Source organism: Saimiri boliviensis, chromosome 4, assembly GCF_048565385.1.
Source record: "Saimiri boliviensis isolate mSaiBol1 chromosome 4, mSaiBol1.pri, whole genome shotgun sequence".
NCBI classification, from domain to species: domain Eukaryota; kingdom Metazoa; phylum Chordata; class Mammalia; order Primates; family Cebidae; genus Saimiri; species Saimiri boliviensis.
The window spans coordinates 130,078,175-130,101,477 of record NC_133452.1 but is presented as its reverse complement, the minus strand read 5'-3'; the positions used below and the strand labels follow the sequence as shown (position 1 = coordinate 130,101,477).

Genomic DNA, 23,303 nt, shown 5'->3' with positions numbered 1-23,303 from the left:
CCAGGATCTGGGAACCACCAAGTTGCCTAAGGAGTCATGAACCAGCCCACGCTGGAAATGGAGTAGGTCAAAACTCCCATGCTGATCCGTAGTGGGATCATACTTGTGAATAGTCTCTGCACTCTAGCATGGACAACATAGTGAGACCTCATCACTTAAAAAAAAAATGAATATTTTAAGTTAGAGATGGAGTTAAAAATATTTTAAGTTATAGCAGAATCATGTCAATTTTTAATACATCTTTTACTTAGCTTTTTGCACTAATTTTTTTTTTTTTTGAGACGGAGTTTCACTCCTGTTTCCCAGGCTGGATGCATTAATTTTTTAAACAAAGTCCTGTTGGTGCTAACTTTAAAATGTATCTCCACTCTGACCATTTTACCACTTCTACAATAACCCTTCTGACTCAGCGATTGTTCTGTTTGGTTTGGGTTACACAGTGGCATCCTGCCTGGTCTTCCTGTTTCCATTCTTAAAACCCTAGAGTGTATTCTTCATAAACCACCAGAGTGATCCCTTTTTTTTTTTTTTAATTGTACTTTAAGTTCTGGGGTACATGTGCGGAATATGCAGGTTTGTTAAATAGGTATACATGTGCCATGGTGGTTGGTTGCATCCATCACCCCTTCATGTACATTAGGCATTTCTCCTAATGCTATCCGTCCCCTGGCTCCCTACTCCCTGACAGTCCCTGGTGTGTGATGTTCCCTCCCTATGTCCATGTGTTCACATTGTTCAGCTCCCACTTAGGAGTGACAACATGTGGCATTTGATTTTCTGTTCTTGCATTAGTTGGCTGAGAATGACGGTTTCCAGCTTCATCCATGTCCCTGCAAAGGATATCAACTCATCCTTTTTTATGGCTGCATGGTATTCCATGGTGTATATGTGCCACATTTCCTTTATCCAATCTATCATTGATGGACATTTTGGTTGGTTCCAAGTCTTTGCTATTGTGAACAATGCTGCAATAAACATACATGTGCATGTGTTAACAACTGTTAATTCTTTGGGTATACACCCAGTAATGGGATTGCTGGGTCAAATAGTATTTCTAGTTCTAGATCCTTGAGGAATTGCCACACTATCTTCAACAATAGTTGAACTAATTTACACTCCCACCAACAGTGTAAAAGCATTCCTATTTCTCCACATCCTCTCTAGCATCTGTTGTCTACTGATTTTTTAATGATTGCCATTCTAACTGGCAAGATGGTATCTCAATGTGGTTTTCATTTGCATTTCTCTAATGATCAGTGATGAGCTTTTTTTCATGTTTGTTGGCTGCATAAATGTTTCCTTTTGAGAAGTGTCTGTTCATATCCTTTGCCCACGTTTTGATGGGGTTGTTTTTTTTCCTGGAAATTTGAGGAATCTGGATATTAGCCCATTGTCAGATGGGTAGACTGCAAAAATTTTCTCCCATTCTGTAGGTTGCCTGTTCAGTCTGATAATAGTTTCTTTTGCTGTGCCGAAGCTCTTTAGTTTAATTAGATACCATTTGTCTATTTTGGCTTTTGTTGCCATTGCTTTTGGTGTTTTAGTCATGAAGTCCTTGCCCATGCCTATGTCCTGAATGGTACTGCCTAGGTTTCCTTCTAGGATTTTTATGGTTTTAGGTCTCATGTTTAAATCTTTAATCCATCTTGAGTTAATTTATGTATAAGGTGTAAGGAAGGGGTCCAGTTTCAGCTTTCTGCATATGGCTAGCCAGTTTTCCCAACAACATTTATTAAATAGGGAATCCTTTCCCCATTGCTTGTTTTTGTCAGGTTTGTTAAAGATCAGACGTTGTAGGTGTGTGGTATTATTTCTGAGACCTCTGTTCTGTTCCATCAGTCTATATATCTGTTTTGGTACCAGTATCATGCTGTTTTGGTTACTGTAGCCTTGTAGTATAGTTTGAAGTCAGGTAGTGTGATGCCTCCAGCTTTGTTTATTTTTGTTTGTTTGTTTTTTGCTTAGAATTGTCTTGGCTCTGCGAGCTCTTTTTTGGTTCCATATGAAATTTAAGGGTTTTTTTTTTTCAATTCTGTGAAGAAAGTCAGTGGTAGCTTGATTGGGATAGCACTGAATCTCTAGATTACTTTGGACAATATGGCCATTTTCACCATGTTGATTCTGCCTAATCATGAGCATAGAATGTTTTTCCATTTGTTTGTGTCCTGCCTTATTTCCTTGAGCAGTGGTTTGTAGTTCTCCTTGAAGAGATCCTTCACATCCCTTGTAAGTTGTATTCCTAGGGATTTAATTCTCTTTGTAGCAGTTATGAATGGGAGTTCACTCATGAGTTGGCTCTGTTTGTCTGTTATTGGTGTATAGGAATGCCTGTGATTTTTGCACATTGACTTTGTATCCTGAGACTTCACTGAAGTTGCTTATCATCTTGAGATTTTGGCCTGGGATGATGGGGTCTTCTAAATATACAATTGTTTGGGTGCGATCCCAGCACCTGCAATCCCAGCACTTTGGAAGGCCGAGGCAGGCAGATCACCTGAGGTCGGGAGTTTGAGACCAGCCTGATCAACAGGGAGAAACCCCATCTCTACTAAAAATACAAAATTTGCCAGGTATGGTGGCACATGACTGTAATCCCAGCTGCTTGTGAGGCTGAGGCAGGAGAATCACTTGAACCTGGGAGGTGGAGGTTGTCGTGAGCCAAGATCATGCCATTGCACTCCAGCCTGGGCAACAAGAGTGAAATTGAAACCCCGTCTCAAAAAATAAACAAATAAATAATCAATTATGTCATCTGCGAATAGAGACAATTTGACTTCCTCTTTACCTATTTCAGTACCCTTTATTTCGTTCTCTTGCCTGATTGCCCAGGTCAGAACTTCCAATACTGTGTCGAATAGGAGTGATAAGAGAGGGCATCCTTGTCTTGTGCTGGTTTTCAAAGGGAATGTTTCTAGTTTTTGCCCATTTGGTATGATATTGGCTGTGGGTTTGTCAGAAATAGCTCTTATTATTTTGAGATACGTTCCATCGATATCTGATTTATTGAGAGTTTTTAGCACAAACGGTAGTTGAATTTTGTTGAAGGCCTTCTCCACATCTTTTGAGATACTTGTGGTTTTTGTCTTTGGTTCTGTTTATGTGATGGATTACGTTTATTGATTTGTGTATGTTGAACCAGCCTGACATCCCTGGGATGAAGCTGACTTGATGGGGATGGATAAGCTTCTTGATGTGCTGTTGGATTCGGTTTGCCAGTATTTTATTGAGGATTTTTGTATTGATGCTCATCACAGATATTGGCCTGCAATTTTCTTTTGTAGTTGTGTCTCTGCCAGGTTTTGGTACCAGGATGATGTTGGCCTCATAAAATGAGTTAGGGAGGATTCCTTCTTTCTCATTTGTTTTGGATAGTTTCAGAAGGAATGGTATCAGCTCCTCTTTGTACTTCTGGTGGAATTTGGCTGTGAAACTATCTGGTTCTGGACTTTTTTTGGTTGGTAGGCTATTGTTACCTCAGTTTCAGACCTTGTTTTTGGTCTGTTCAGAGATTTGACTTCTTCCTGGTTTAGTCTTCGGAGGGTGTAAGTGTCCAGGAATTTATACATTTCTTCTAAATTTTCTGTTTTATTTGCATAGAGGTATTCATAGTATTCTCTGTTGGTAGTTTGTATTTCTATGGGATTGGTGGTGATATCAACTTTATCATTTTTTATTGCATCTATTTTATTCTTCTCTCTTTTCTTCTTTATTAGTCTGGCTAGCGGTCATTCTATTTTGTTGATCTTAAAAAAAAAAAAAACCCGCTCCTGGATTCACTTTTTTTTTTTTTTTGAAGGGTTTTTTGTGTCTCTATCTCCTTCAGTTCTGCTCTGATCTTAGTTATTTCTTGTCTTCTGCTGGCTTTTGAATTTGTTTGTTCTTGCTTCTCTAGTTCTTTTAATTGTGATGTTAGGGTGTCAATTTTAGATCCTGCTTTCTCTGTTGGGCATTTTGTGCTATGAATTTTCCTTTATCCACTGCTTTAAATGTGTCCCAGAGATTCTGGTATGTTGTGTTTTCATTCTCATTGGTTTTGAAGAACATCTTTATTTCTGCTTTCATTTCATTATTTATCCAGTAGTCATTCAGAAGCAGGTTGTTCAGTTTCCATGTAGTTGTGCAGTTTTGAGTGAGTTTCTTAATCCTGAGTTCTAATTTGATGGCACTGTGGTCTGAGAGACTCAGGATTTCCATTCTTTTGCATTTGCTAAGGAGTGTTTCACTTCCAATTATGTGGTCAGTTTTAGAATAGGTGCAGTATGTTGCTGAGAAAAATGTATATTCTGTTGATTTGGGGTGGAGGGTTCTGTAGATGTCTGTTAGGTCTACTTGGTCCAGAGCTCAGTTCAAGTCCTGGAATATCCTTGTTAATTTTCTGTTTTGTTGATCTGTCTAATATTGACAGTGGACTGTTAAAGTCTCCCACTATTATTGTGTGGGAGTCTAAGTCTGTTTGTAGGTCTCTAGGAACCTGCTTTATGAATCTGGGTGCTTCTGTATTGGGTGCATATATATTTAGGATAGTTAGCTCTTCTTGTTGCATTAATCCCTTTATCATTATGTAATGCCCTTCTTTGTCTCTTTTGATCTTTGATGGTTTAAAGTCTGTTTTATCAGAGACTAGGATTGCAACATCTGCTTTTTTTTTTTTTTTTTTTTTTGCTTTCCGTTTGGTTTGCTTGGTAAATCTTTCTCCATCCCTTTATTTTGAGCCTATATGTGTCTTTGCACATGAGATGGGTCTCCTGAATACAGCACACTGATGGGTCTTGATTCTGTATCCAATTTGCCAGACTGTGTCTTTTAATTGGGGCATTTAGCCCATTTATATTTAAGGCTATTATCTGTGAATTTGATCCTGACATTATGATGCTAGCTGGTTATTTTGCCCATTAGTTGATACTGTTTCTTCCTAGCGTCAATGGTCTTTAAGATTTGGCATGTTTTTGCAGTGGCTGGTACTGGTTGTTCCTTTCCATGTTTCCTGCTTCCTTCAGGAGCTCTTGTAGGACAGTCCTGATGGTGGCAAAATCTCTCAGCATTTGCTTGCCTGTAAAGGATTTTATCTCTCTTTTGCTTATAAAGCTTATTTTGGCTGGATGTGAAATTCTGGGTTGAAAATTCTTTTCTTTAAGGATGTTGAATATTTACCCTCATTGTCTTCTGGCTTGTAGGGTTTCTGCCGGGACATCTGCTGTGAGTCTGATGGGTCTTGCTTTGTAGGTAACCCAACCTTTCTCTCTGGATGCCATTAGCATTTTTTCCCTCCTTTCAACTCTGGTGAATCTAACAATTATGTGTCTTGGGGTTGCTCTTCTCAAGGAGTATCTTGTGGTGGTCTCTGTATTTCCTGAATTTGAATGTTGGCCTGCCTTGCTATGTTGGAAAAGTTCTCCTGGATAATATCCAACTTGAAGAGTGTTTTCCAACTTGGTTTCATTCTCCCTGTCACTTTCAGGTACACTGATCAAACATAAATTTGGTCTTTTCATGTAATCCCATATTTCTTGGAGAGATGTTCATTTCTTTTCACTCTTTTTTCTCTAATCTTATCTTCTTGCTTTATTTCATTGAGTTGATCTTCAGTGTCCGATATCCTTTCTTCTGCTTGATTGATTTAGCTATTGAAACTTGCGTATGCTTTACAAAGTTCTCATGCTATGTTTTTCAGCTCCATCAGGTTCTTTATGTTCTTCTCTAAACTGGTTATTATAGTTAGCATTTTGTCTAACTTTTTTTCAAGGTTCTTAGCTTCCTTGTATTGAGTTAGAACATGCTCTTTTAGCTTGGAGTAGTTTGTTATCATCCATCTTTTGAAGCCTGCTTCTGGCAGTTCATCAAACTCATTCTCCATCCAGTTGTGTTCCCTTGCTGGCCAGAAGCTGTGATCTCTGGAGTTTTCAGCCTTTTTGTGCTGGTTTCTTACCCATCTTCGTAGATTTATTTTCCTTTGGTCTTTGACATCGGTGACCTTTGGATGGAGTTTCTGAGTGGACATCCTTCTTGTTGATGTTAAAACTATTTCTTTCTGTTTGTTAGTTTTCCTTCTAACAGTCAGACCCCTCTGCTGCAGGTCTGCTGGAGTTTGCTGGAGGTCCACTCCAGACCCTGCTTGCCTGGGAATCACCAGTGGAGACTGCAAAACAGCAAAGATTGCTGCCTGTTCCTCCTCTGGTACCTTCATCCCCAGAGGGGTACTCACCAGATGCCAGCCAGGGCTCTCCTGTATGATATGTCTGTTGATCTCTACTGGGAGGTGTTTCCCTGTTAGGATACACAGGGGTCAAGGAGCCACTTGAGGCAGTCGATCCCTTAACAGAGCTGGAACACAATGTTGGGAAATCTGCTGCTCTCTTCAGAACTGCCAGTCAGGGACATTTAGTCTGCTGAAGCTATACCCACTACCACCCCTTTTCCTAGGTGTTCTGTTCCAGGAAGGCTGATGGGCTGCTGCCTTTTTTTCAGAGATGCTCTTCCCCAGCGAGGACATCTCGTGAGACGGTGCCTGTGGCTACTGAGCTGTGTTGGGCTCTGCCTAGTTTGGCGTTCCCTGGCAGCTTTGCTTACACTGTGGGGTTGAAAGCGCCTACTGAGCCTCAGCAATCGTGGATGCCCCTCCCCCCCCCCCCCCCCCCCCCCCCCCACTGAGCTCAACGGGTTGAGCTCAGACTGCTGTGCTGGCTGCAAGAATTTCAAGCCAGTGGATTTTAGCTTGCTGGTCTCTGTGGGGGTGGGACCCACTGAGCCAGACCACTTGGCTCCCTGGCTTCAGCCCCCTTTCCAGGAGAGTGAACAGTTCTGTCTTGCTGGTGTTCCAGGGGATATGAAAAAAACAAAACAAAACAAAAAAACTGCTGCAACTAATTTGGTTTCTACCCAAACCATTGCCCAGTTTTGTGCTGGAAACCTAGGTCCCTAGTGGTTGTGTAGGTACTGGAGGGAATCTCCTGGTCTGTGGCTTGTGAAGACCATGGGAAAAGCACAGTATATGGACCGGAGTGCAATAAACAGTCCCTAATGGCTTCCCTTGGCTAGGAGAGGGAGTTCCTTGGCCACTTGTGCTTCCCGGATGAGGGGATGCCCCACCCTGCTTCGGCTCACCCTCCTTGGGCTGTACCCACTGTCCAGTCCCAGTAAGATGAACCCAGGTACCTCAGTTGGAAATGTGGAATCATGCCCCTTCTGTGTTGATTTTGCTGGGAGCTGTGCACCGGAGCTGTTCCTATTCAGCCATCTTGCCCGGTGACCAGAGTGATCTTTTATGATAGAAGCATAAATCATGCTCAGAACCCTCTGGTGGCATCCATCTTATGTAAATAACCACTCCAGCCTACAAGATGCCACCTCACCTGCCCTGACTGTCTCATCATATATTTCCCTCTGCACAATGCCCACTTTGCCACATCTGTGTGCTCCTTCTAGCTCTGGCTGCTGCTTGGGATACTTACCCCCATCACTGTGATCACCTTCCCAGAGACATTTCCTGGCCTTCCTGACAGGGCCTCTATTTTCTCATCACCATCGTTTCTGTCTGCTGACTCTTGGTTGATTTTTGCACTAAGTATACTACCAGAAGCTTTTCTCTCATTTGCTTTCCCACAGTAAAAGAGCAGGGCGTTTTCCTTGTCCATTAGTTTCTCCTCAGAACAGTGCCTCCCAGATGTTCAACAGATACTTGTTAAATAAAAGATGGCTGATAGCAAAAGTATTTATTCTTGTGTATAGGGACTTAGTCTTTATTGATGGTGTGCTTTTATTCCCTAGAGACCCTGAAATATGGCGTCTGGCCTGCTTGAAAGTTTGGGGCAGAAGCTGTGTTAAACTTGTTCCTTACACGTCCTGGAGAGAGATGTTTTTAGAACGGCCTCGTGTTCGGTTTGATGGTAAGTTTGGATTCTGTAGAACTCAACAGAATAGTGATCTATAATGCTGATTTTGATAAATATGTTGTTTAATTTTCTGTGATAAACATGAGTACTATAAGCATGTTTAAAGGATACCAGAGTAAATAATGGAAATGTCTTAATATGATTATAACTTTTAAAAATTATTTTCATAGGAGTGTATATCAGTAAAACCACATATATTCGTCAAGGAGAACAGTCTCTTGATGGTTTCTATAGAGCCTGGCACCAAGTGGAATATTACAGGTACAACTGTAGTACACTGAGTGAGTGGAAAATTCTCTCTCTCCATGTATTAGTTATATGGACATCTGTTCTTTGTTGCTTTTGATTGACCTTCAAAATGGCCCTCAGCATTTTTATCTAGTACTACAATATAAGAATTGCACTAAAAAAACCAATAGGCTAATATAAACTATAGAATTTCTTCTGGCCTCTTTTAGATTTCTCCTTGTCTTTTGCCCTGGATATGCTTATTTGCCCTTTCAAATAGCTTGTGCTTTTATTCCCCCACCAAATATTACTATCATTTAGAAAAAAATAGACATGTTAACTACTGCGTGTTATTGGCTCTCACTTTGTTTGAAATTGTTGCTTTGGGAAAAGCACGGAACTTTAGTAAAACAATGTTTAACTTTATTCAGTGACTGAAATTTAAAAGTTCAGCAGTTCCCCCTGAAGAAGATGGTATATGTCTTTGGTTCTTTGTTGCTGGACTAACAGATAGTCATTATTTGTTTAATGTTTTAGCAGTTCTTTAGCCCATGGTATTTTAGTGTTGGTTTCATAGATACGAATAGGCCTAGGCCTAGGTACTGATAGATAAGGACATGTTTTATACTTTGTGTATGGGGTATGTTTTGGTCTTCTTCTTTTTTATTATATAGGTACATAAGATTCTTTCCTGATGGCCATGTGATGATGTTGACAACCCCTGAGGAGCCTCAGTCCATTGTTCCTCGTTTAAGAACTAGGAATACCAGGTAGCATTTTTTTTTTTAATGGCTTTGCATTCAGTCTACATTTTATATGGTTGTTTGCAGGTTAATGTAACCCAGTGCTTCCTTCACTTAATACTACATGATTTTAAAGCAGTCATTTGGGGACTTGTGAAAAATAGCAATTTCTGGGCGTTTCCTTAGAGAATCTACTTTACTACATCTTTGAAGCCTTGGAATTGAGGTTTACTCAATTCTGGCTGATTCTTTTCAAGCAAGAGTAAATACTGTTGTAATTTATTACTTCTTATATTACTTAAATCCACCTAATAACTGATTTAAATTCAATTTTTTTTTTTTAAGGACTGATGCAATTCTACTAGGTCACTATCGCTTGTCACAAGACACGGACAATCAGACCAAAGTATTTGCTGTAATAACTAAGAAAAAAGAAGAAGTGAGTATATGAGGTGGAATTAATAATTTCTTACCTTAATAGCCTATTCAACAACAAAAAAACCTATCTGATTGTTCTCTTATACAAAATGTATATTACCTTCTAGCAATCACTGAAGAAAACTGAAGAGTTTTCTAAAATGTTTTTCTATTTTTATTAACAAGCAACATAATCAAAAAAACACAGCTTTTAAAGCTGAAACAGCTGGACGTGGTGGCTCAAGCCTGTAATCCCAGCACTTTGGGAGGCCCAGGCGGGTGGATCACGAGGTCAAGAGATCGAGACCATCTTGGTCAACAAGGTGAAACCCCATCTCTACTAAAAATACAAAAAAATTAGCCAGGCATGGTGGTGCGTGCCTGTAGTCCCAGCTACTCGGGAGGCTGAGGCGGAGAATTGCCTGAACCCAGGAGGCGGAGGTTGCGGTGAGCCGAGATCGCGCCATTGCACTCCAGCCTGGGTAACAAGAGCGAAACTCCGTCTCAAAAAAAAAAAAAAAAAAGCTGAAACAGCAATAAGTCAAACTGCTGCTGCAGTTCACAGATGTACCTGGGGTACATGCTCCCTCATTGCAAGGCAGGACATAGACACATGACTGTGCATTTAGGTATTTATGTGACCAAGAAGAATCAAAGAAATGGAAACACTGGAGAACAGAAGGTAACAAGAACTTTTCATCAGGCAATCCCAACACTCTGCTCTTTTTCTCTTCTTTGCCTCTGTATTCTCTGTTGTTCCAGTTCCAGCTGAACTTGTGACAATTCTAAATCGCTTTTCTCATCATCATCAGATTTTCTGGAGATCTGATAACAAACCTATGGTTAACTTGGATAAGCTGAAGGAAGAGTTCAAAGATCCAGTCTTTCCTTCAGCTTATCCAAGTTAACCATAGGTTTGTTATCAGATGACAGCTCTTTTGTTGGAACTGAAGAAATCCCAAACTTAGCTGCCCGAGCAACTTTCTTGCTCTCCAAGCTCACAGGTACATTGACTCGTTTGGCCCTCTTTTGCATTCTCTGTCTGTAGTATTTCGGATGCAATTTTCACCACTTTCTTTGCTGCCACATCAACAGTTTTTTTCAAGGAGTTTTTCCTCTTTGATAGGGAGCTCTATGAGCTTTGTTTCTTCTTCCTCTTTCATCTCCCAGTACATCATCTTCATTGGCTGCCTCTTCAGCATATTCTTCAAGATATGCCTGGAGTCTGGATAAGATCTTGCTTTATTCCCTTGGTCTCCAAACCACAAGCAAGAAATTCAGCAAGCTTCAGCTTTTGGAGCTCCACTTTCTTGGTCGTCATCTTGTTACCCCTCCCTCCACTAGGCCCCCACCGGCTGCCTCTAAAATGTGGTTTTTATTGGATCGGCTTGTTTTTCATCAGAAAGTTTCCTTTTCTGGTCCAATTTTCTTTATATATGAAAATGTAAAGCCAGAATCTTTTGTGAAATAACTAGTAAAATTAAAGCTCAGTATGGTTTTGGCTCTTCTCATTTTGAATCACAGGGGTTTTTTCTTCCTAAATTAGCTTATTTAGATAATTCTTTCTATAAGGATATTCTTCTTTTTCTTTTTGAGACAGTTTTCCTCTGGTTGCCTAGGTTGCAACCTCATTGCAACCTCCACCTCTCGGGTTCAACCAATTCTCCTGCCTCAGCCTCCCAAGTACCTGGGATTATAGGCATATGCCACCATGCCCAGCTGGCTATATGGATATTCTTAGAACTTCAGTTTCTATTGGAAACAAGCTAACTTCAGATAATTTTCTTCTTCCTGTTCTTACGAAAGAAAAAAAGAATGCCAAGCAAATAAGATTACTGACATTATTAAATTCTAGAGTGCTTTAATTGTTTTAACAGATGGGTAATCTAATTTTTTCACAACCTTTCTCTGTATGCACTTTTTAAATTCTGGTTAAAAACTGTTATATGTACCAAAGAAGCAAGTTGTATGGTAGTTGGAATAAATATTAATATTTACTTGTTGCCTTTATAATTAATACAGCTCTTGAAGGGTATTTCTCTTGTATGAAATCCCCTTTTCTCAAACATCGTGTATCAAGTTCCCTCTGTTGGGCTTCTGGAGCCTGAGCAGCAGCAGCCCGAGAGACAGACAGTGTTGCTTTGACTGTGACTGTGGGTTTCCTGAAGTCAAAATTGGGGATTTGGAAGGCCTTAGTTGCTTAGGTTTTTGTTTTTTTTTTTTTTCTTTTTTTTTGAGACGGAGTTGCACTCTTGTTACCCAGGCTGGAGTGCAATGGCATGATCCTGGCTCACCGCAACCTCCTCCTCCTGGGTTCAGGCAATTCTCCTGCCTCAGCCTCCTGAGTAGCTGGGATTACAGGCACGCGCCACCATGCCCAGCTAATTTTTTGTATTTTTAGTAGAGACGGGTTTCACCATGTTGACCAGGATGGTCTCGATCTCTTGACCTTGTGATCCACCCGCCTCGGCCTCCCAGAGTGCTGGGATTACAGGCTTGAGCCACCGCGCCCGGCTGCTTAGGTTTTATCTAATAAAAGAGTTTAGGAACTCCCACGTAGAATGTCCACTTTCTTATTTTGCTATTTTACTCTTACTGCAAAAGATAAGTTCTGCTCTGTGCTTTTTGTGCATCTTTCACCAGTTTATCACTTTCCCTCTTGAAAAATTTTGGTTATATAGTAGTTTTATCTCCCTGGATCTTCGTTTCTTTAGCTATTAAATAGAAATAATGCACCGGGCGTGGTGGCTCATGCCTGTAATCCAAGCACTTTGGAGGCCAAGGCGGGCGGATCACCTGAGGTTGGGAGTTCAAGACCAGCCTGACCAACATGGTGAAACCCCGTCTTGGGGAAAAAAAAAATAGAAATAATGCAATCATATTAAACACATGAGGTTATCTTGATGATTAACTGAGATAATGATAGAGAAAATTCTGATATTTTTAGAGTAACAGTTTTTTGGTTTTTTTTTTTTTTTTTTGAGACGGAGTTTCGCTCCTGTTACCCAGGCTGGAGTGCAATGGCGCGATCTCGGCTCACCGCAACCTCTGCCTCCTGGGTTCAGGCAATTCTCCTGCCTCAGCCTCCTGAGTAGCTGGGATTACAGGCACACACCACCATGCCCAGCTAATTTTTTGTATTTTTAGTAGAGACGGGGTTTCACTATGTTGACCAGGATGGTCTCGATCTCTTGACCTCGTGATCCACCCGCCTCGGCCTCCCAAAGTGCTGGGATTACAGGCTTGAGCCACCGCGCCCGGCCAGAGTAACAGTATTTAAAGCACTGATGAATTCTCGTGATATTCAAAACAACTCTACTGCATGCAGTACTGTTGCTTTTAGTGTCACTATTGCATAATATTTCTGTAAACATATAGGTGAAGTAAGGTTTCATTATAGCTTATGCATCTTATCTTTTGCAGAAACCACTTGACTATAAATACAGATATTTTCGTCGTGTCCCTGTACAAGAAGCAGATCAGAGTTTTCATGTGGGGCTACAGCTATGTTCCAGTGGCCACCAGAGGTTCAACAAACTCATCTGGATACATCATTCTTGTCACATTACTTACAAGTAGGTGAATGCAGTAAAAATAGCAAGGTTACACTATAAATGTATACTTCATATCCAGCTTAAGAATCTCAGATATGTTTCTAATTTTTCAGAGGTAATACTACATTACAAACTAAAACCAATACTACTACAACCAATGAAAATGGCCCAAATGTAAGCATGCTTGAGGAAGCAGAGCATCTGGAACACTCATATAGTATCCATTGGAATGGGAATTGGTACCACCACTTTGGAAATGAAAGTAGCATTCCATGGGGAGAATGGTACTTAGTCAGCTGTGAGCTGTCCATGCAGACTTAAGGCCATTTTAAAATAGCAAATTAGTTTTCTTTTCCCATAATTTAGTTATTTTTTGCTTTATTTTCATTTGTTTTATCTTCAGGGATTATACACTGATTTAATAAAATTGTAGTTAGGAAAGTTAAGTCTACTAAAAAAATAAGATCACAATATTCCAAAGAAAAATCTGTTAGAATTCCTGTTTAAAACTCTTTGTTCTATGCAGTAGCATTTAACCTGTACAGCATAATCAGGGAACTGAAGAGGGAAGGTATGAGAAATGAGCCATACAGAAATAAGTAAAACTTAAAGAATCAGGGAAGTAAAGTATCAATTCCTGTGAATGTTAATGTTAGCTCTTGTTAGATCTGCAGGTATATTGGTATGTGTCTGAAGCCTCTTTGTTCTGATCGAATCTAAAATTCTAAGAGAGAAGTTTTGAGGTCAGCTTCCATTAGCCTCTTTGCAACCTTAACCACATTGTTGAAAACTTTGTCATATTTCTGATTTACAAATAACTTTTCCCTGCTCATTTGGAAGGCTCTGACAACAGAACACTTTTATTTCTCACCTTTGCCTACCAATACCAGTTCTACTATATCTCCTTTTTGCTTCTCTCTGTATTGCTGTGGAATTTTTTTTTTTTACTTTTCAAAGAAACCTGATCAGGTATGAAGGCTTATGCGTGTAATCCCAGGACTTTGGGAGGCCAAGGCAAGAGGATCACTTGAGGCCAGGAGTTTGAGACCAGCCTGGGCAAAACTGGGCGACCCTATCTCTACAAAAAATAAAAATATTAGCCAGGCATGGTGGTATGCTCCTTGAAGTTCTGGCTATTTGAAGTTGAGGTGGGAAGATCACTTGAGCCCAGGAGTTCAAGGCTGCAGTGAGCTATGATCACACCACTGTACTCTAGCCTGAATGATAGAGCAAGTCCTTGTCTCAAAAAAGAAAAAAATAAACCAAACCCTGAAGTAGAACTAAGCAAATGAACAGTGGATGGTTATAGTTTATACTTGACCCATTAGAAATATCTATATCTATATATATATAGATAGATGTGATTTTTAAAAAGGACATTATAATAGGCATTATTTGTAGCTGCTAATTATCACATTGACTTCCATATAATATAAAATCACTTGAATTCTCTGCTTTTGTTTATTTCTCTCTTGGAAGGGGAGGAATAAAAGGCAGTGGTAGCATAACTTACCACCTACTTTCCCTCCCCTGTAATTATGTAAATATTAAATAATCAAATTCTCTTCTAGGAATATAGTTCTTCCTGAAACATTTTAACAAGAACCTAATGTCTATACCTTCTGACTTAAAAATTCTACTCTTAGAAATCTCTGAAGAACATCAACATCACATTATTTTAAATTGAGAAATTGTAGACATAACCTAAATCTCCAATTAAGTAAATGGTGGTACAAGCAGACAATGAAATACCATCCTGCCACCAAAAATAGTTTCTGAAAAATAATGGTGTGGGAAAATGCAAATAATTAAATGAAATGAAAAGCCGAATTACTACGTTTGATCTCAAGAAACACTAGAAAATATCCTTCATATGGATCTGTCTATTAGAATTATAAGTGACGTTTCTTTATACATTTGTAAATTTTTCAAGTTTTCTACAATATGCCTATAGTATATAGAATTTCCTAAGATAGATTAAAAGAAAAAGGCTAAAGCAATAACAACCTTTCCCAAACACACAAGGATTTTAAAACGAGGTTGAAATTTCCTTGCACTAGTAGTTATGTGCTTTCTTTACAGATCAACTGGTGAGACTGCAGTCAGTGCTTTTGAGATTGACAAGATGTACACCCCCTTGTTCTTCCGCCAGAGTAAGGAGCTACACAGCTTTCTCAGAAAGGCCTCTGTAGAGCCTCAAGTCCAGTCCTCTATCACTTTTGCATGAATAAAAGTATATAGTGCAAAAGAGCACCTAAGTTATAAATGTACATATATATATATATGAAATTGGAACTTATTTTAAATTGTTGTTCTTTTAAGAAGAGGTATAAATTGATTATTTTTTTTATTTAAAGGGATAGTTGATTCTTGGGGTGTTTTGAGATTAAGTTGGAATTATAAGTTGCTTAAGCATATTTATGTTGTGAAAAACCTTAATAAGAGGTTTATCATGCCCTTTTTCAAGCGGATTTATAAGCAGGTATCTGTCATATAAGTTGTCTTCTGCCTGAGCATTCTAATATTTAAATGTCTCAGGGGAGCGCTCCACTGGATAAGCGTTTTATTTCCCGCATGGCATAATGTCTTTGCACTAAAGGCTCAAAGTGTGAGAACCTTTTCTGGATTTGTTTGAAATTGTTTCACCAATAAAGATCATAAATAAATGTTTCTTTCAAGAAAATATATTTCGGTGGCCTTTAAAAAAATAACAGGATATTTAATATTTAATGAGAGTCCTAGATAGCCAGAAGAGACTTTAAGAATCGTTGTCCCTACCTGGTTGTGGTAGCATGTACCTGTAGTCCCAGCTGTTCGGGAGGCTGATGCCGGAGGATAGCTTAAGTCCAGGAGTTGGGGAGTTTGAGTTCAGCACAGGCAACATGGAAAGACCCCATCTGTTAGTAAAAGAAAAAAAATCATTTCCTTATTTTATCATTGGTCTTTACATGTAGCCACAGACACTAATCTCATCTAGGCACCTTACCAATACATGACATGAAGTGAGGGTGAAGCCCTTAGGTCTGGAATACTTCAACAGTCTCAACCAAATGACTCATTTATCATTCTTCACAAAAGAATAGTAAAGGATCATTTAAACCTGAGCCTAACTCTTGTTCCAGTATGGAAGTTTATGGAAGTTCGGGGAGAGCACTGGCTGTCAAGGAAAACTGTGTTACCTTTTCACTCAGAGGATTCCCCCTTCCCAGTAACCGTCCTATTAGTGTTTCATTTCAGAGTTTGTGTCTGGTAGACCTATACCTGATTCAGATTTGGTTTTGATGTTTAACCATAGTTAGAGACAAATTCTCACGTATTTTCAGAAATCAATATCTGTAGCCACTATTACTTTTAATTGACATTAAAAGACGCTTCATAGATTCCCACAATTAAGTAAGGAACAGGCTTTTTAAAAAGCAAATACACACCAGGCGTGGTGGCTCATGCCTGTAATCCTAGCACTTTGGGAGGCTGAGACAGGCAGATCACCTGAGCTCAGGAGTTCAAGACCACCAACACAGTAAACATGGGCAACATGTTGAAACCCTATCTACCAAAAAAAAAAAAAAAAAAAAAAATTAGCCAGGCACAGTGGCTCACACTTGTAGTCACAGCTACTCAGGAGGCTGAGGCAGGAGAATTGCTTAAGCCTGAGAAGTGTAAGTTGCAGTAAGCCAAGATCTGCCATTGTACTCCTTGACGCAGTGAGACCCTATCTCAAAAAAAATCATACTACCCGTTATGTTAAAGGTGAAAACCATATATCAAATGTATGTACAGAAGGAAGAGTGTTGGCCAGGTGTTGAGGCTCACACCTATAATTCCAACACTTTGGGAGGCCAAGGCAGGAGGATCGCTTGAGGCCAAGAGTTTGAGAACAGCCTGGACAACATAGCAAGACCTCATATCTTATGCAAATTAAAAAAAATAAACTAGTTAGGTGTGGTGGTGCACACCTGTGGTCCCAGCTAGTTGAGAGGCTAAGGTGGGAGGATCACTTGAGCCAGGAGGTTGAGGCTACAGTGAGCCAAGTTTGCACCACTGTGCTCCAGCCTGGGTGATGGAGTTGAGACCCTGTCTCAAAAATCAAGAGTTCTTAGTTGGCCTTTTGTAGCAATTTGAGAAGTGTGTTTTTCAAGTTGGAAAAAGGAGAAGAGCAACTTGCCAAAGATGAGGTAACTGTTCATGATATGACTATTATTTCTGACATGCAAATAAATAGAACATAGTTAGGACATAGTCAAATATAGCTAGAAAAATACATAGCTAGAAAATATATAGCTAGAAAAATATATTCCTAAGGAAAGTGAGATTTGAGGCGTCTCTGTTGTTCTGCAACCTCCCTATATTGAATAATCTGTTGCAAATGGTGGATACCAAGTTCAAATTTAAATATTTCTTTTTTTTTTTTTTTTTTTTTTTGAGACGGAGTTTTCGCTCTTGTTACCCAGGCTGGAGTGCAATGGCGCGATCTCGGCTCACCGCAACCTCCGCCTCCTGGGCTCAGGCAATTCTCCTGCCTCAGCCTCCTAAGTAGCTGGGATTACAGGCACGCACCACCATGCCCAGCTAACTTTTTGTATTTTTAGTAGAGACGGGGTTTCACCTTGTTGACCAGGATGGTCTCGATCTCTCGACCTCGTGATCCACCCGCCTCGGCCTCCCAAAGTGCTGGGATTACAGGCTTGAGCCACCGCGCCCGGCCTAAATATTTCTTTGTAAGCAGTAAAGTGACTTTCACTTATTTAGCTTGGAACTGGAAAAAGTAACTTTTTTCTAGATTACATTTGCTGTATATTTTTAAAACAGCTTTTAAAAAATACAAAAGGAATATGTATTGTGAGAAAATTAGAAGATACAGATAATTTAAAAATAAAATTAAATAATCTTAACACCAAAGATAGCCAGAAGGAAATTTTTGCTATGTAACCTTTTTCTTCTGTTCTCTGCAAATCCTGTTTTTTTTTTTTTTTTTTTTTTTTTTTTTTTTGAGATGGAGTTTTGCTCTTCTTGCCTAGGCTGGAATGCTGGAATGCAATAGCCTGATCTCAGCTCACCGCAACCTCTGCCTCTTGGGTTCAAGTGATTCTCCTGCCTCAGCCTCTTGAGTAGCTGGGATTACAGGCATGCACCACCACGCCTGGCTAATTTTGTATTTTTGGTAGAGACAGGGTTTCTCTGGGTTGGTCAGGCTTGTCTTGAACTCCTGACCTCAGGCGATTCGCCCGCCTCAGCCTCCCAAAGTGCTGGGATTACAGGCGTGAGCCACCTTACCCGGTGTCATCGAAGCTTTTTTTTAACTTCAGGAGTGTCCTTTCTTTGCTCTATTAGGACATTACAGAAACCAATACTATGTAAAGCTGACAAGCAGGATCTGGATTAACTTTTTAAAAACAAAGCATCTACAAAGAAATTTACGAGAAAAAAACAACCCCCATCAAAAAGTGGGTAAAGGATATGAATAGACACTTTTCAAAAGAAGACATTTATGCAGCCAACAACATGAAAAAAAGCTCATCATCACTGGTCATTAGAGAAATGCAAATCAAAACCACATTGAGATACCATCTCATGCCAGAGGGAATAGCGATCATTAAAAAATGAGACGAAAGATGCTGGAGAGGATGTGGAGAAATAGAACACTTTTACACTGTTGGTGGGAGTGTAGATTAGTTCAACCATTGCGGAAGACTGTGTGGCAATTCCTCAAGGATCTAGAACTAGAAATACCATTTGACCCAGCAATTCCATTACTGGGTATATGCCCAAAGGATTATAAATCATTCTGTTATAAAGATACATGAACATGTATGTTCATTGCTGCACTGTTCACAATAGCAAAGACTTAGAACCAACCCAAATGCCCATCAATTATAGACTGGATAAAGAAAAAGTGGCACAAAATACACTATGGAATACTATGCAGCCATAAAAAAGGATGAGTTGATGTCCTTCGCAGGGACATGGATGAAGCTGGAAACCATCATTCTCAGCAAAATGACACAAGAACAGAAAACCAGACACCACATGTTCTCACTCATAAGTGGGTGTTAAACAATGAGAACACATGGACACAGGGAGGGGAATATCACACACCAGGGCCTGTTGGTGGGTGGGGAGGTAGGGGAGGTAAAGCAGGGGGTGGGGGGATTGGAGAGGGATAGCATTAGGAAAATAACCAATATAGATGGGGTGGTGGATGCAGCAAACCACCATGGCACGTTTATACCTACGTAACAAACCTGCACATCCTGCACATATACCCCACAAAAACAATTTTTAAAAAAATCCTTATGAAAAACAAAAAAAACATTTTACAGAAATTTTATTTCATATCCTGCTGGAACTGCCTGTGTTCAGGAGATATCTTCATAGGAAATCTGGCCTGAGCACCATCATGTCTAATTGCCTTCACCTGTTTTGCATTTTCTTCCCAGCCCCCTTCCTACCCCTTAGCAGAGGGCCAGGTAGGAGTGCTTGGGGCCCCCAAGGAAAAGCATTAGCCTTGAATTGTCAATCCCAGGCCCTATAATAACCACTCTCAACCTATGGTATTTATCTTGATACTATTCTGTACATCTATTAAAAAGGGGATTATATTGTACATAATGCTTCGTAAGCTTTCCTCCCCACATAAGAATGCCATATGAACATTTTGTTAAATTTTTTTTTTTTTTTTTTTTTTTTTTTTTTTTTTTTGAGATGGAGTTTTGCTCTTTTTACCCAGGCTGGAGTGCAATGGCGCGATCTCGGCTCACCGCAACCTCCGCCTCCTGGGTTCAGGCAATTCTCCTGCCTCAGCCTCCCGAGTAGCTGGGACTACAGGCGCGCGCCACCATGCCCGGCTAATTTTTTGTATTTTTAGTAGAGACGGGGTTTCACCATGTTGACCAGGTTGATCTCGATCTCTTGACCTCGTGATCCACCTGCCTCGGCCTCCCAAAGTGCTGGGATTACAGGCTTGAGCCACCGCGCCCGGCCTGTTAAATATTTTTAATGACTTTAGAGTCATTGGACTTTAAGGTCCAACTTTATACTCCTCTTTATGCATTTTGGTTTTCTAATGCTAGTGTAAATGTTTTTGGAATAAACATTACTATGGCTACATTTTTACACACTTCTTCAATTATTCTTACCTTAAAATGCTTCTAAGAAGTAGAACCACTGAATCAGAGTGAACATTTTAAAATATAATACACGTTTCTGGTATATGTATATATACTGTAGAAAAACGAAAATAGATGAGCAGACAGAAGAAAATGTAAATCACCTGTAGTCACCTCACCCATTATTCACTTTTTAATTTTAATTGTTCTGGCCTTTCACATATATGTGTGATTTTTCAGTCATACAGTGAAACACTTCCAGTTCTGCCTCCTTTATCTGGTGTTTTCATGCTCTGGATCTTGAAACCTGGCCAATCATTCCCCAAGTGATGGATGCTGAGTGTCAGCAGCAGCTCTAGGTCAGGTGGCAACCGTGACATACATGGGCTAAGGCTCGAAAGGCTTCTCTGGCTACAGAGAGTCTAATTGGAGTTAGAGCAGAAACAGAAGCCAAGGCAATGCAGTGGAATTCCAGGTTCACAATGACCATCCATCAGTCACTGTGACCAGTCATGATAGCCTCTACATACAAAAAGTGATTTCAATCTTCAGTTACGTACGGTCCACATTTATCTCTACTGTCTCCTGAAACTCCGCTAAAACAGCAGTAAAGAAATAGAAAGGGCTAGGTGTGGTGGCTCATGCCTATAATCCCAGCACCTTGGGAGGCTGAGGCTGGGGGATCACTTGAGTGAGGGCAACACAGGGAGACCCCTGTCTTAAAAAAAAAAAAAAAAGGTCCGGGCGCGGTGGCTCAAGCCTGTAATCCCAGCACTTTGGGAGGCCGAGGCAGGTGGATCACGAGGTCAAGAGATCGAGATCAACCTGGTCAACATGGTGAAACCCCGTCTCTACTAAAAATACAAAAAATTAGCCGGGCATGGTGGCGCGCGCCTGTAGTCCCAGCTACTCGGGAGGCTGAGGCAGGAGAATTGCCTGAACCCAGGAGGCGGAGGTTGCGGTGAGCCGAGATCGCGCCATTGCACTCCAGCCTGGGTAACAAGAGCGAAACTCCGTCTCAAAAAAAAAAAAAAAAAAAAAAAAAAAAAAAAAAAAGGCTTAAGTCCTTCAAGACAGAACAGAAGTGCTGAAAACAGACAAGACAGGTTCGAATTTGGAAAATAGCAGGTGGAAAATAGCAGGGCAAGTGGTAAAGTTAAACATGGGCTCTGGGTTCATGTGCTGGATCCATGACTTGAGTTTGAGCAAGTTAACTCTCCATGTCACAATAAATTGGTGGAAATATTATCATAGTACCTACTCACAGAGTTGAGAGGAGTCACTGATAACACTTCACGTTAATTGCTTAGGACAATGCCTGATTGAGTTGGTGCTCAATAAATAGCAGCCGTTTAATGAACTGTTGCTGTTCCAGAGAGATCTGAGACCTCAGTCAGAAGCAGAGGAAGCTAAAAAGTGCAAATCAGGCTGGGCACAGTGGCTCACACCTGTAATCCCAGCACTTTGAGAGGCCAAGGCGGGTGGATCACAAGGTCAGGAGTTTGAGATCAGCCTGGCCAAAATGGTGAAACTCCATCTCTACTAAAGATACAAAAAATTAGCGGGGTGTGGTGGTGTGCCCCTGGGTGGTGTAATCCCAGCTACTTGGGAGTCTGAGGGAGGAGAATCACTTGAACCTGGGAGGCAGAGGTTGCAGTGAGCCAAGATCGCACATTGCACTCCAGCCTGGGTGACAGGGCAAGACTCCTTCTAAAAAAAAATTTAAAAATTAAAAAGTGCAAATCAACTGGTCTTCAACAGAAGGTAAAGCACCACATGGAAACAGCAAGACCCTGCAGGAAGGATCCCCAGCCAACCCCCAGAACTTGAGTTATTAGACTCACACCATCAGGCAGGAAAGTGGGGCTTCCCCTCTAGGAAAGACATCCTCCCCCTGAAAAAAAAGACCTACAGATACTGACATTTAGGAATCAACAAAATAGGTCCTCTTCCACACCACAGTCAGCAAGTACCACCTACCCATGTAGTTTCTAGTCAGCATCACAGTGGCTCATTCCTGGCTATCAGTGGACAAGCAAGGAACACCAGGCATTTGACAAGAAAGTCTAACATGAGTGACAGATATCAGACTTTCTAAATAAGCAGAGAAAGGGGATGTGACGGACATGTGACAGATACCAGACTTTCTAAATAAGCAGAGAAAGGGGATGTGACGGAAATTGAAAAATGCAGGTAGTAGAAGAAATCTGAAAACAAAATTCTATTTCTTCAGGGACATGGAAGAAGTAACAAGAACAAAAGGCTATTAGAAAACTTTAGAAGACGGATCTTTTGAATAATCCATATGCAATAGCCACATTTAAAAAATGTCAGATAACACATAAGATGTCAAAGCTGGAAGTTTCCCTAGAAGTTATTTATTGACCAACTATCCCCATGTGGAAGTGAGGAAATGAGGGCTTACGAAGGGTGAAGTTGTTTGCCTCAAGTGGTAAAACCAGGACCCTCACAAGTTAAAGGCATGTATTCATGCAGAGGGCCTGGCAGTTGGAAGCACTCAGTATATTGTAGTCTTAATAATGTTTATTAAGAACTTAAATGTTACTGCATAATCTTACTTATTTGTAAAATCTAAAAAAGTGAAACCAATCAAAGAGAGTAGAGTGGTGGTTACCAGAGGCTGGAGGGAAGGGTGGATGGGAAAAGGGAGATATTAGTCCAAGGGCATTTAACATTTCAGCTAGGCGGAATACATTCTAGTGATCTATGGCACTACATGGTCACTGTAGTTATTAATAAGGCATATTTTTAAATGGCCAAAAGAGTGTGTGTGTGTGTGTGTGTGTGTGTGTGTGTGTATCTCTTTATTAATTATACTTTAGATTCTGGGGTACATGTGCAGATCCTGCAGGTTTGTTACATAGGTATACACGTGCCATGTATATTTTAGATGTTCTCACCACAAAGAATGGATGAGTATATGAGGTGACAGATACGTCAATTAGTCTGATTTGTTCATTTCACAATGTGTACATGTAACAAGACATCACATTGTACCCCACAAATATGTAACCATTATTTGTTAATTTAAAAATACAGAGAATAAAGAACTTATATGTTCAAACCTGGGCAACATAGACCTCATCTCCAGAAAACAACAACAACAACAAAATTAGCCAAGTGTGGTGGTGCATGCCTGGAGTCCTAGCTATTCAGGAGCCTGAGAGGTGGAGGCTGCAGCAAGCCAAGATCACCATGCCACTGAACTCTAGTCTGGGCAACAGACTAGAGTTAAAAACAAACAAACAAACAAACAAAAAACTACATGCAAGTAATTGTTTAAAAACTGTAAAAGATCATGTGTTAAGTATGGGGCAGAAGGCTTTATTGTATATGGGTTATCTC

General features: G+C 40.3%; 1 protein-coding gene, 1 long non-coding RNA gene and 1 pseudogene across 2 annotated transcripts in view; 1 reads left to right on the top strand and 2 right to left on the bottom strand.

Annotated features, from left to right (window-relative positions):
- The window catches only part of FBXO9 (F-box protein 9), a 45,309-nt gene extending 29,795 nt beyond the window's left edge, over window positions 1-15,514 (top strand). Inside the window, 7 exon segments of the mRNA XM_010337157.3 lie at window positions 7,765-7,883; window positions 8,060-8,150; window positions 8,792-8,887; window positions 9,206-9,299; window positions 12,701-12,852; window positions 14,914-14,977; window positions 14,979-15,514. Of these exon segments, the coding sequence (XP_010335459.1) occupies window positions 7,765-7,883; window positions 8,060-8,150; window positions 8,792-8,887; window positions 9,206-9,299; window positions 12,701-12,852; window positions 14,914-14,977; window positions 14,979-15,023 (661 nt within the window). The 3' untranslated portion in view covers window positions 15,024-15,514.
- On the bottom strand, window positions 9,448-11,592 carry LOC141584340 (SAP domain-containing ribonucleoprotein pseudogene; annotated as a pseudogene).
- LOC141584343 (uncharacterized) lies at window positions 14,300-21,995 on the bottom strand. The gene is made up of 2 exons (XR_012517343.1): window positions 21,918-21,995; window positions 14,300-15,728 (listed from the first exon to the last, which is right to left on the bottom strand). It is a non-coding gene; the product is annotated as an uncharacterized LOC141584343 (long non-coding RNA).
- Between the last annotated feature and the right edge of the window lie 1,308 nt (window positions 21,996-23,303).